The sequence below is a fragment of the Nannospalax galili genome, unplaced genomic scaffold, assembly GCF_000622305.1.
Source record: "Nannospalax galili isolate Female #2095 unplaced genomic scaffold, S.galili_v1.0 scaffold184, whole genome shotgun sequence".
Lineage (NCBI taxonomy): Eukaryota > Metazoa > Chordata > Mammalia > Rodentia > Spalacidae > Nannospalax > Nannospalax galili.
In genome coordinates this window covers 1,418,253-1,430,364 of record NW_008351649.1, presented here as the reverse complement: position 1 = coordinate 1,430,364, position 12,112 = coordinate 1,418,253, and the positions used below count along the sequence as shown (strand labels likewise).

The 12,112-nt window shown below is 46.5% G+C and overlaps 1 protein-coding gene and 1 long non-coding RNA gene across 3 annotated transcripts in view; one reads left to right on the top strand and one right to left on the bottom strand.

Moving 5' to 3' along the window:
- Positions 1–3,277, bottom strand: part of LOC103746408 — a 10,054-nt gene extending 6,777 nt beyond the window's left edge. The window contains exons 1-2 of the long non-coding RNA XR_003846318.1: positions 1,864–3,277; positions 1,172–1,293 (exon numbers count right to left, since the gene is read on the bottom strand). This is a non-coding gene — a long non-coding RNA (uncharacterized LOC103746408). The remainder of the gene's footprint in view (positions 1–1,171; positions 1,294–1,863) is intronic.
- Positions 1,834–12,106, top strand: Znf436 (zinc finger protein 436). 2 transcript variants are annotated; one of them, XM_017802061.2, is made up of 4 exons: positions 1,834–1,971; positions 3,260–3,314; positions 4,084–4,210; positions 9,794–12,106. In XM_017802061.2, exons 2-4 carry the CDS (start codon positions 3,282–3,284, stop codon positions 11,044–11,046), a joined length of 1,413 nt encoding a protein of 470 aa, XP_017657550.1. In that variant the 5' UTR covers positions 1,834–1,971; positions 3,260–3,281; the 3' UTR covers positions 11,047–12,106. The 2 variants fall into 2 exon arrangements, with proteins under 2 accessions (XP_017657550.1, XP_017657551.1); XM_017802062.2 differs by lacking the exon at positions 3,260–3,314 and having other exon boundaries at positions 1,835–1,971.
- Positions 12,107–12,112: the final 6 nt, after the last annotated feature.

Sequence of the window (12,112 nt, the reverse complement as noted above, 5' to 3'; positions counted from 1 at the left end):
ATAGCCATAAGATTTATATAATCATTGCTGTGACTTGTCCTCCGTGGTCTCACTCTTACAATCACACATTTTAAGGAAATGCCAGGAGGTTCTTTTCTCAAATCTCAAGGTAGAACCGCCTTTCCCAGGGCCATGCTGTATTGAAGCTGGTGATCATCTTTGCTGAATGATGGGGACAGGGCTTTCCAACTCATTCTGGAAAAACCACATAGGGTAAGTGCTTCTGAGTAACACTGAACAATGGAGCAGGAAGCCTCCTCCTCCTCCAGTGACCCCCACCAACAGGAAGCCCCTTAAGCCACTGTCTTTCCTTCCCCACTCCTCCAGGGGCTCGATGCACCAGCGCCTCTGGTCTCCCTCACAGCTTCTCTGGGAGGGTCCCAGATGATGGTGGTGGGGCACTTATTTAGGAGGCTGGCCGGCGGTAGAGGGTCCGGAGCCATCCTGTTACCCAGGCGGTCCGGAGGACAAAAGATGGCTTAAAGCACTGGAGTAAGGGGAACAAAAGACCTGTTTCCAAAGCCATCTGCCAGAGTAGGCTGGGAAAGGGAGCCCCCCTGGGGGTGAGACTCGGGCCCTCGCCTTAGAGACCAACACCACCATCCGCGCCAGTTTGCACCATCACCACCCCTGCCGCGCCCACCCCATACTTGTTTCTAGGGATTTGGTTATTGACCCCCAACCCAGAGTTTTCCCTCAACTTACTGAGTTGCTGGCAGCCCCAAATACCTCTGCTCCCGTAGGTGCCACATACCTTTCACTTGAACCCACCCACTGGTATTTCCATCAGAAAAAAACAATGTAAGGATAAGGCCACCCCAGATCCTTAGTCACTGAGCTGCTCTGATTCTTCCAGACCTCCAGGCCATCGAATATACTCATGGGCCTTTCTGGAAGTTTCTCCTGCTACCAAAAGCAGGATTAATTGTAACTACGGTCCGCATACTCATTCTGTGCAGAGTGCTTTAAATCGTCTCTTAACAGCCTTAGTTATGATGGTCCCCACTTTATGGAAAGTAAATAGGCCTGGAGTCAGAGATTTTTTTGAAGAATACACAGCCTGGGTTCTACTGTAGGTCTGTCTCAGGATTCTAACATGCTGCGGCTGGCTCAATGCTACCGAAAGTAGAATGGTACAATTTTGGAGCATCTGAAGAATTCTTAGTCCTACCTTTGGGAGTGGAAGGGAAGCAGCAGGTAGAGGGTGGTGCTTTATGGCTGGTAGGGTCCTGCTAGCTCATTTTAGGCATTTGAGTAATTTAACCGTAAATAACTGGGTACTGGGAACAGGACCTGTAATAAAAGCATGGCCGGGAATCATGTTTGAAAAAAAGATTTTTTCTTTCCAAGTCCTTCAGTGGTTGGATGTATCTGTGAAACAAAAGAAAAGCCCCCTTTCACAGCCCAGGCAGAGAAATCTCCTGTACAGTTAGAGACAACAGGCTTCCGGGCATGAAGCCAAGGTTCTGCGGATATTTATAACTTGAAGAGGGTGGGAGTCCCTAATAAGCTGCTTTATTCTTTTTCCATCACTTCCCTCTCCAAGGCTACAGCGAGCTGGGAGCTCTTCCCCACGCAGAATGTCTGTTTTGCCTAGAGCTCGCCTTCCATTGTCTGATTCCCTCATCCTGGCTGGGGAAAGGGAAGGCTGCAAATCTTGTTCCGAGGAACTCCTTCTGAACTCAGCTTAGTTGCTGCTGCTGCTTCTTAGCTACTGTTGTGGCCTCAGGGATCTGTTTATGAGCTTGTGGTTTCTCTGAACTGCGGAACAAGTCTGAGGTCTCCGCAATCTGAGTCTTTGCGATCAGCCTACAATCAAACTCTGGGCCTTGCCTGGAAATCTGTGGATTCGATAATTTCTACCTGCGGCTCTGAGATCTCCGGAATCTGCTGGTGGTATCTATAATCTCTCAGCTCAGGCCTCCCAAGAACCTTGGAGCCAGCAATCCATTGGATCTTTTGCAACAGGAGGTAAGTCTGTTCGTCCCTAACTCGGGTTTGTGGCTTCCTGCTTGGAGCCAGAGATTGCTAACATCCTGAGGACCCTCCCGGGGATCCCAATGCTGTGGGAGGGCTCCAAGAACCTTTTCAGCAGAGATCCTCAGGAATGCAAGGTCCCTGAGTTTCTACCCTGGGGCCAACTATCTCCTTACTCGCCCTATCCGCTCCCCGCTTCTGATCGCAGTGTTCCGGCATCTTTCACGAGTACAATTGGGTCCCCTCTATTAAAAAAAAAAAACAAAAAAAAACCAACCGCGGCCGTAGATCACTATAGGGTTAACCCCGGGAAACCCCACACTCCCGCGCTAGGCGGGCGGCGCGAGGCCTACTGGGAGTTGTAGTCTGCAGGCGGGGTTGCGCGTGCCGCAAGCCCTGCTGGGAGTTGTAGTCTGTGGACCGGGAGACGCTGGGAGGTGTAGTGTGTGGGCGGGGCCCAAAGTTCTAGCGAAGCCTGGGAGTCTCCGAGGGACATTGGATGGGGGTCGTTTTCCTCTCCGGTCTGGGCTGGTAGATAAGGGCTGATCCCCGCGGAGCTCAGCACTAAAGTCTGATCTCGTGGATCATAAACTCTAACTCAGAGATGGTCCTATGGCCGAGAGAAAAACCAGGGCACTCTTCCCCGCTGAATCATGCTGTGGTCTCCAAGATAAAGCAGGGGCTACTTCGCCTTGTCCAGAAGGATATGGTCCCTTCCTCCCTTTTGTTCTTTTCCCTCCTCGGCTCTTGGCCTCTAAGTGGCCTTTGTACGTTGCAGTGGAACTCCAAGTCCCGGCAGTCCCCGAGGCCAACGCATGCGTCTTGGAGCTAGTGGGCCACGCTACAGGAGGGAGGGGGGAGGGTTTGGCATCTGATTGGTCAAGTGTTTATGCGTTTCGTTCACTGATTGGCTGAAAACTGCTGCCGGAAAGGACCCAGCCCGGAGATGGAAGAGCAGAGGCGTTTCTGTGGGCTGGGCTGAGAGCCTCCTCCCTGCGATAGCATCGACCTGACGAGGGCCCCCTGCCCGGGAGGGACCCAGCCTGGGGGCTGTCCTCTGCTATTCTGGCAGTGCTTGTGCTCGGTTGTTTAACTGAAACACAGAGGGCAGGTCACGCTTGGGGTGCCAGGGAAGAGAGAGATCCTGCCCGATTCAGGGCCTTCCCGCACGCCCTGCGGCCAGAACTCCAGCCCTGGGGAGTGGGCAGGGCCTCTCCGAGCTTCACGCCCTGCTTTTCGCCTCCTTTAGCGCTATTAGCTGTTTTTCTGCTCTGTCTCCCAGGAGGCGAACGCTTGCGCCCGAGATGGCAGCCACCCTGCTCATGGCTGGGTCCCAGGTAAGCTGGGGGGTTGCTTCCCAGACCTCGCCTCTGCTCACCCATCTCGCCTGATGGTTCTAAATTCGGCAAACCTCCCTGGAATTATTAATTAGTTCGCTTCGCTATTCTGCGACAGGGACTAGTTAATATAGCCACATACAAGCATATATCAGACATATGCCTTTACGTACTGGGGAAGAAAAAAAAAAAATGAGCAAGATGGGCGGTTCCCTCCCTGCCTACAATTTTTAGGGTTAACTATGATACAATGTGATAAAGGTTCTGTTTATTTTAACAAGAAAGTGCTGTGGTGTGGGAACCAGTAAGTGGGGGGGGGCAATGATTAATTCTATTTGGGATATTAGAAGGAGGAAAAGAGCGGGGTGGGGGGGCGGGCGGGATGGGCACCAAACTATAGTTGGCACTAGAACTGGCCCAAAAAGAAGAGAATTTCACTCCGTCTAAGGAATATTGTATATAGAGGCTTGGAGCAATGTAAGTTCTAGATGTGTTCTGAAAAGGATATGACTAGAGAGGCTAAGGTTCCAAAAGTGGCAGGAATAGCCTGGCCCTGAGCCCAGAGCAGTCAGCTAGTAAATTGCCCCCTGCCTTTTGACCACATGTCTTCTTCTTTTTCTTTTCTTTCTTATTTCTTCTTTGGACTCTACAGATCAAACTTAATGCCTTTGCCTTCTCGACATTTCTAACCATGTCTCTAATTTCAAGAAGAAAAACTGGTACTAACTTCCTAGATACCAAGTAGTGAGGGAGCATTGTGTGATTTCAGGCACCTGTGACATTTGAAGATATGGCCATGTACCTCACAAGGGAAGAATGGAGACCTCTGGATCCTACACAAAGGGACCTTTACAGGGACGTCATGCAGGAGAATTATGGAAATGTTGTCTCATTGGGTGAGTGAGGATTGTACCTTCTTCACCCCCTATGATTCAGAAACCACCACAATGGCTTAGGCCTTTCAACATAGCCTTGTTGGTTTTTAAAAACAAAAAACAAAACTTAATTAGCAATTGGCTTCCGTGTTTAGGCAAATCTTTGAATATGGGAACATCCAGATTATATTCTCCAAAAAAAGAGAAAAGTTTGTGCAATTTCAGAGACTTTCAGAGTTCTCCTGCTCTGAGTCATTTTCCATCCTGCAGCCTGTTTGTACAGATCACTGACCAAACAGGTCTGACACAGTGGTGCTTGTCAGGATAGAAATGCCCCCGCAGAGGGTGCTTTTTCTCCAGGGCACTGGAAGATGAGGGCTTCTGAAGCAGGTTCACGGGAGGGCGGAAGCCACCCTTTTGTGTTTGTTTTGGTTTCATAGCTGCAGCTTTGCCTCCAGCTCTTTATCTGAGTAGATTCTTGTCTAGAAATGTTTTAGAGTTGATCATACTGCAAGCGTGTCAAGTGTTGTTTCAGAATAATCTTTAAATAGCTTGGCCACAAATTCTATTAGAGAGGGAAATGCATAGGGCTAGGGATGCACCTCTGTTGATAGAGTGCTTGGCTAATATGCCTGAAGCCCTGGATTTGATCCCCAGCACCGCATAATGCCAGGCACAGTGGTGCACACCTGTAATCCCAGCACTTGGAGGCGGATGCAGATGGACCAGGAGTTCAAGGTTAACTTTGATTACAAAGGGAGTTTGGAGCTAGCCCAGAATGCATGAACCTGTCTATCTCAAGGAGCACATACTGGAAAGATAGAATTAACCAAAAAGCTGATTTCTTGCCCAAATAAGCTTGGGGGAAAGTTAATAAATGTTTCTAAGTCATTTTTATCTCAGGAGTCCTTGGACCCTTTAATGTGCTATTAAACATTTGGATTTATTTATTTGCTTGTTTTCTTCATTCTTGTGTGGATGTGATGTATGCATGTGCGTGCATGGGGGTATGCAGATGGCTCTTGCCTGTGTGTGCTCAAGTATGGAGGCCAGAGGTTGACTTTAAGTATCCTTCTCTATCTATCCACCTTATTTTTGAGGCTGGGTCTCTCTCTTTCTCTTGCTGTTTCAGTTAGACTGGCTGGCTAGTAAGCCCCCAGGATCTACCTGTCTCCATCCCCTATAGTGCTAGGGTAACGGTGTACCCAGGTTTTACCTGGGTGCTTGGGATCAGAAACTCAGATTCTCATGCTTGTGCAGCAAGCACTTTACCCACTGACCCATCTCAGCCCTTCTTTGTTTTTTGAGCTAGGGTGTGGCTCTGTAGTCCAGACTGGCCTCGAATTTATAATCCTCCTTCCTTAGCTTCCTGACTGCTGGGATCACAGGGGAGTGCCACTGTGCCAGGCTAGCAGTGTGAATTTCTTCTTTCTTTTTTTCTTTCTTTTTTTTTTTTTTTTTTTTTTTTTTTTTTTTTTTTTTTTTTTTTCTTTGTGTTTTGTTTTTTGAAACAGGGTCTCACTATCCTGGGATGGCTTGGAGCTCACTATGTAGACCAGGCTGGTCTCAAACTCACAGAGATCCACCTGCCTCTGCCTCCCAAGTGCTGAGATTAAAGGTGTGTACCATCATACCCTGCTCACATTGTGGATTTCTAATGAGAAGGTATCAGAGGCCCCATTTACCAGTGTTATCTGCAAGAAGGCCCTTTCAGTGACACATAACTACTTAGCTCTTCCTGAAGGTATACAAAGAATCTCAGTTTAGAAACCGTAGTATCAGGGCTGGAGAGATGGTTCAGTGGTTAAGAGCACTGACTGCTCTTGCAGAGGACCTGGGTTCGATTCCCAGCACCCACATGGCAGCTTTGAACCGTCCTTAACTCCAGTTCCAGGGAAATCCGATACCCTCTCCTGACCTCTGTAGCATTGTACAACATGAGTGCACTCACATACATGCAGGCAATACGCTCATACACATAAAATAAAAATAATAAATAAAATATATTTAAAAAATGAAAGAAACTATAGTATTTGGTAGAAGTTCCTTATAAACTAGCTGTATTCTTTTATTTTCACTTGAAAACTATATTTGCCATATACTTAATGCCAAAAAGCGTCTGAGCCAGAGCTGGGTGTGTAGCTTAGTGGTAAAGGAGTACATGCTTGATGTGCACAAGGCCTTGAATTTGGTCTCCAATTCCCAACACTCCCTCTTGAAAAAGGAGAATGTTCTGAGTCAAACATCTTTTTTTAATGTTCTCCAAATTTCCCATGCTAATTTCCCACCAAAAAGTAGTAAGTGACATTTGGCAATCAATTTTTTTTGTCAACTAAGAGGTGAAGACATGATACAGGGGCTGGTTTTGGTGGTATACACCTGTAATCCCTGTGCTGGGTAGGTAGAATCAAAAGGGTCAGGAATTTAGTGCCATCCTTGGTTACATAACAGTGAGTTCTAGGACAGCTTGGGCAACGTGAGACACTCTCACAACAGGCCAATGGACCTGATACTGATAGCTAAAAATTTATTTTTCTCCATATTAACTTGGTAGTTTCTTAGGAAATATATGAAGGCTTGAGAAAGTAAACAAATGTATTGCCCCCAAGTTTTCTAGAGCCTTATTTTATTTTTTTCTGTCTTTTTTGAGACAGAGTCTCCTTGTAGCCCCAGCTGTCCTGGAACTCACTATGTAGACCAGGCTGGCCTCTAACTCACAAAAATCTGCCTGCCTCTGCCTCCCAGGTGCTGGGATTAAAGGCGTGTACCACCATGCCCGCTAGAACCTGTTTTTATATATTCTAATTTAAGGTCTCTTGTTTTGATTCTCGTGGTTTTCTTTTTTTTAAAACACCAGGAATAAATAATTTTCTTAAAGAACTATTAACTGAAGTAATACAGAGTATGAACTTTTTAGTGGACAGACCTGAGTTTGAATTCTGGACCTGACATTTACTGCTCTGCCATTATTGTTATTATTACTATTATTAGATTAAAAATTATTTTAAGATGGGTGTGTGGTGGCCTATACATTTAATCCCAGCACTCAGGAAAAAGAGGTAGGTAGATCTCTGTGAGTTCAAACCGGCCATGGCTATATCCCGAGTGAAACCCCATCTTAAAAAACAAAAGTGGCTTTGGGTGTGGTGGCGCATATCTTTAATCCCAGCACTTGGGAGGCAGAGGCAGGCAGATCTCTGTGAGTTCAAGCCAGCCTGGTCTACATAGTGAGTTCCAGGACAGCTGGGGCTACAGGAAGACCTTGTCTCAAAAAGACTTAAAAAAAAAAAAAAAAATGGGGCAGGAGACAGCTCAGGTGTTAAGTGTATTGACTGTTCTTGCAGAGGACCTGGGTTCAGTTCCTAGCACACAAATGGTGGCTCACAACCATCCATAACTCCAGTTCCAGAGAATCCAACAGTATCTTCTGATCTCCATGGACATTGCACATACATGGTTCATTTACATACATGCAGGCAAAATTTAGTTGTGTAAGTATACACATAAAATAAATAATTGAGGGGCTGGAGAGATGACTCAGTGGTTAAGATCACTGACTGCTTTTGCAGAGGACCAGGTTTTGGTTCCCAGCACCCACATAGTGGCTTACAACCATCCTTAACTCCAGTTCCAAGGGTCTGATGCCCTCTTCTAATATCCGTGGATATTGCATGACATGAGTACACTTACATACATGCAGGCAATATACTTATATACATATAATAAAAATAATAAAAGCCAGATATGGTAGTGCACACCTTTAATCCCAACATTTGGGAGGCAGAGGCTGGTGGGTCTCTGTGAGTTCAGGACCAGCTGGGGCTACAGGGGGACCCTGTTTCAAAAAGACCAAAAAAAGAGAGACTAAAAATAATAAATAAAGCTGGGTGTGGTGGCACACATCTTTAATCCCAGCACTTGGGAGGCAGAGGCAGGTGGATCTTTGTGAGTTTGAGGCCATCCTGGTCTACATAGCGAGTTCCAGGACAGCTGGGGCTACAGAGACGTTGTCTCAAAAAGACAATAAGTTAATTAGTTAGTTAATTAATTAACTAAAAATGTTTTGTGTGTATGTGTTTGTATTTTGTGTGGTTTGTGTATATGAGTGCAGTGTCTGCAAAGGCCAGAAGGCATAAGATCCATTAGAGGTGGAGTTAAAATTGGATGTCTGCCTCCTAGTGTGGGCATTGGGAACTGAACTTGGGTCCTCTGTGAGAGCAGTACACGTTCTTAAACACTGAGCCGTCTCTTTAGCCCCTGCTCTGTCATTATATTTTTACCTTGGCACTTCACTTGTCTGGGTCTTGGATTTATCTTTTTCTTTTTTTGAGACAGGGTCTCCCTGTAGCCCCAGCTGGCCTAGAACTCACTTTGTAGACCAGGCTGGCCTCGAACTCAGAGAGATCTGCCTGCATCTGCCTCCCCAGTGCTGGGATTGAAGGCATGAGCACCATGCCCAACTTTGGATTTCTCATTCTTTTTTTAAGAAATATTTATTTTTTTTAGAGCTGGAGAGATGGCTCAGAGGTTAAGAACACTGGTTGGTCTTGCAGAAGACCAGGATTCGAATCCCAGCACCCACATGGCAGCTAACAACAGTCTGTAACTCCAGTCCCAGGGGAATCCGACAGCCTCTTCTGACTTCTGCAGGCATTGCACAACATGGCTGCACTAACCTACATGCAGGCAATACATGCATACACATAAAAATAATAAATAAAATTTTTAGAAACTTTTATTATTTTTATTTTTTTTATGTAAGTGCACCTGCACCTGTGTCATGCAGTGCCACGGAGGTCAGAAGAGGGCTTCGGATTCCCCTGGAACTGGCATTAAGGACAGTTCATAGTGCTGCGTGGGTCCTGGGAATCGAACCCCGGTCCTCTGCGAGAGCAGTCGGTGCTCTTAACCACTGAGCCATCTCTCCAGCCCCATATTTCTCATTCTTAAAGATGAACTTTCATGATGGCTGTGACCATTGGTGAAATTATTCATGTTATTTGTGCCACTTTGCTCTGTCTGCCCTCCACTGTGAAGGGTATACTCACTGGGCATGTAGCTCAGTGACAGCACTTGCTAGCATGCACAAAATCTTGGGTTTACTCTCTAGTACCGTAAATAAATGAATAAATAAAAACAGGCAACGTGGCACATGCCTTAATCTCAGCACTCAGGAGGCAGATTCAGGAGGATCTCTGTGAGATCAAGGCCAACGTTGACTACATAGCAAGTTCTAGGCCAGCTGGGGCTCCAGGGAGACCCTGTCTCAAAAAAAGTGGGGTGGGTGCTAGAGAGAGGGCTCAGTGGTTAAGAGCACTGGCTGTTCTTACAAGCACCCTGGTTCAATTCCCGCCACCCACATAGTGGCTAACAGCCATCCCTAACTCCAACTCCAGGGGATCCAGTGTCCTTTTCTGACTGCCGTGGGCATTGTCCAACATGGGTGCATTTACATGCATGTAGGCAATACACTCATACACGTAAAATAAAAGTAATATTTTTTAAAAAGCAAACAATGTCAGAAATGGTTAGTTGAGTGCCTAGACCACTGTCAGTAATTTGTTTACGTGCTGACCAGTCTCTATTATTTAATCTTTACTGTAGATTTTGAGATCAGGAGTGAGAATGAAGTGAACCCAAAGCAGGAGATTCGTGAAGATGTAGAGTTTGGGACCACGTCCGAAGGGCCTGTTGGGGATGCTGAGAAAAACCCCGAAAGCGAAGAGACCTTCGAAAGTGGGGACAGGTCAGGAAGACAGTGGGGAGATTTGACAGCAGAAGAGTGGGTAAGCTATCCTCTCCAACAAGTCACCGATCTTCTGGTCCACAAAGAAGTCCACACAGGCATCCAGTATCACATATGTTCTCATTGCGGAAAGGCGTTCGGTCAGATTTCAGACCTTAATCGACATCAGAAAACCCACACGGGAGACAGACCCTATAAGTGTTACGAATGTGGGAAGGGCTTCAGTCGTAGTTCCCACCTCATTCAGCATCAGAGAACACACACTGGGGAGCGGCCCTATGACTGCAATGAATGTGGGAAAAGTTTTGGAAGGAGCTCTCATCTCATTCAGCATCAGACAATCCACACTGGTGAGAAGCCTCACAAATGCAATGAGTGTGGGAAAAGTTTCTGCCGACTCTCTCACCTCATCCAGCACCAGAGGACCCACAGTGGGGAGAAACCATACGAATGTGAGGAATGTGGGAAAAGCTTCAGCCGGAGCTCCCACCTGGCCCAGCACCAGAGGACACACACCGGAGAGAAGCCCTACGAGTGTAATGAGTGTGGACGAGGCTTCAGTGAGAGGTCTGATCTCATCAAACACTACCGTGTGCACACAGGGGAAAGGCCCTACAAGTGTGATGAGTGTGGGAAGAATTTCAGTCAGAACTCCGACCTCGTGCGGCACCGCAGGGCCCACACAGGGGAAAAGCCATACCACTGTAACGAATGTGGGGAAAACTTCAGCCGCATCTCACACTTGGTTCAGCACCAGAGGACACACACGGGAGAGAAGCCATACGAATGCACGGCTTGCGGGAAAAGCTTCAGCCGGAGTTCTCATCTCATCACACACCAGAAAATTCACACTGGTGAGAAGCCCTATGAGTGTAACGAGTGTTGGCGAAGCTTTGGGGAAAGGTCAGATCTCATTAAGCACCAGAGAACCCACACAGGAGAGAAACCATATGAGTGTGTGCAGTGTGGGAAAGGGTTTACACAGAGTTCCAACCTCATCACACATCAGAGAGTTCACACAGGGGAGAAGCCTTATGAGTGTACTGAGTGTGATAAGAGCTTCAGCCGGAGCTCAGCTCTTATTAAACACAAGCGAGTCCATACTGACTGAGCCCTATAATCATGAGTAAGAAGCAATTTGTTTGATGGTACCATTGTATTTGATATCAGTGAGCTTCCTTAAGAAAGCTTTTACTTGCCTGACTTTCCTTGTTGTGGGCCACAATTTAAAACAGGACTGAAGACAACCTCTTTGAAATTCTGACCCACAGTTTTGGGGACATTGTCCCTTCCTACAAAATAGTGATTTTTAGTCACTGATTTCTTGATGGCTTACTTCAAAATCAGCCCCCACCTCCAAGGAACTTGACACCTAAGGACCAGAGGACAAATGCTTGTGGACGCTTAGGCCTAGAGATGGAGTAAATCTTTAAAAAGTTTTTTTTTTCTCCTCCCATCTTTGCCCCCCCTCCAAAAAAAAAAGACTCTGCAAGGGGAAACGTGAGACTGAAATTGGGTATCGCAGCTGCTTTGACAGAAGACAAGCAGACTTGCCTTGCATTGCCGCTCCTGTTGGCACTGCAGCAGCTGGGCACACTTCCCTTCCAAAGGGCTTTCTCCTGGAGTAGCTCACATTTGTACCCTCCCATCTTCTTGCACAGATTCCTGTCATTGAAGGCAGCAACCACATCGTTTCTCCTTGTTTCTAACTTAGGAAAGCTTGCATGTTTTTGAAAGCTAACAGAAGATACAATATGAAAGAACAAAGGAGATGCAGGCTTGGGGACTTGAGCAAGAGAGATACGCATCCACACTGCTACATATCAGGTTCATGTATTTTCTTTGAAACTCACTTTAAGGATCATGGTATGGAGATTATCTTTAGGAAAAGATAGGACCATTAAGTGGTGATGGAACGAAATAGGAAGTAGAGCTGACACTTTCAGGGAAGGGTGTACAGTGCCCTTCCCAAGGAATATAGGTCATTTCTGTGTTCTTTCTTGTGTAGCCTTTAAGGTCACTTGTCCCTGTCCTGCTAACTCTAGGGTTTGACAGGGCTACATCCCAGTCTTTATCTTAGCTTGCATAAAGGCATGCTTATGTACAGTGAAATGTGTATTCTAATAGCAGAAACCGAACTCACAGGAATCGGCATGTTCTTGTGTGATGTAGATCAT

Bases quoted from the DNA above. Each gene is read 5' to 3' on its own strand.
- Znf436 (XM_017802061.2), top strand. From the start codon at position 3,282: ATGGCAGCCACCCTGCTCATGGCTGGGTCCCAG. The intron at 3,315-4,083 runs GTAAGCTGGGGG...GTGTGATTTCAG, and splicing joins TGCTCATGGCTGGGTCCCAG to GCACCTGTGACATTTGAAGA. The intron at 4,211-9,793 runs GTGAGTGAGGAT...TCTTTACTGTAG, and splicing joins TGGAAATGTTGTCTCATTGG to ATTTTGAGATCAGGAGTGAG.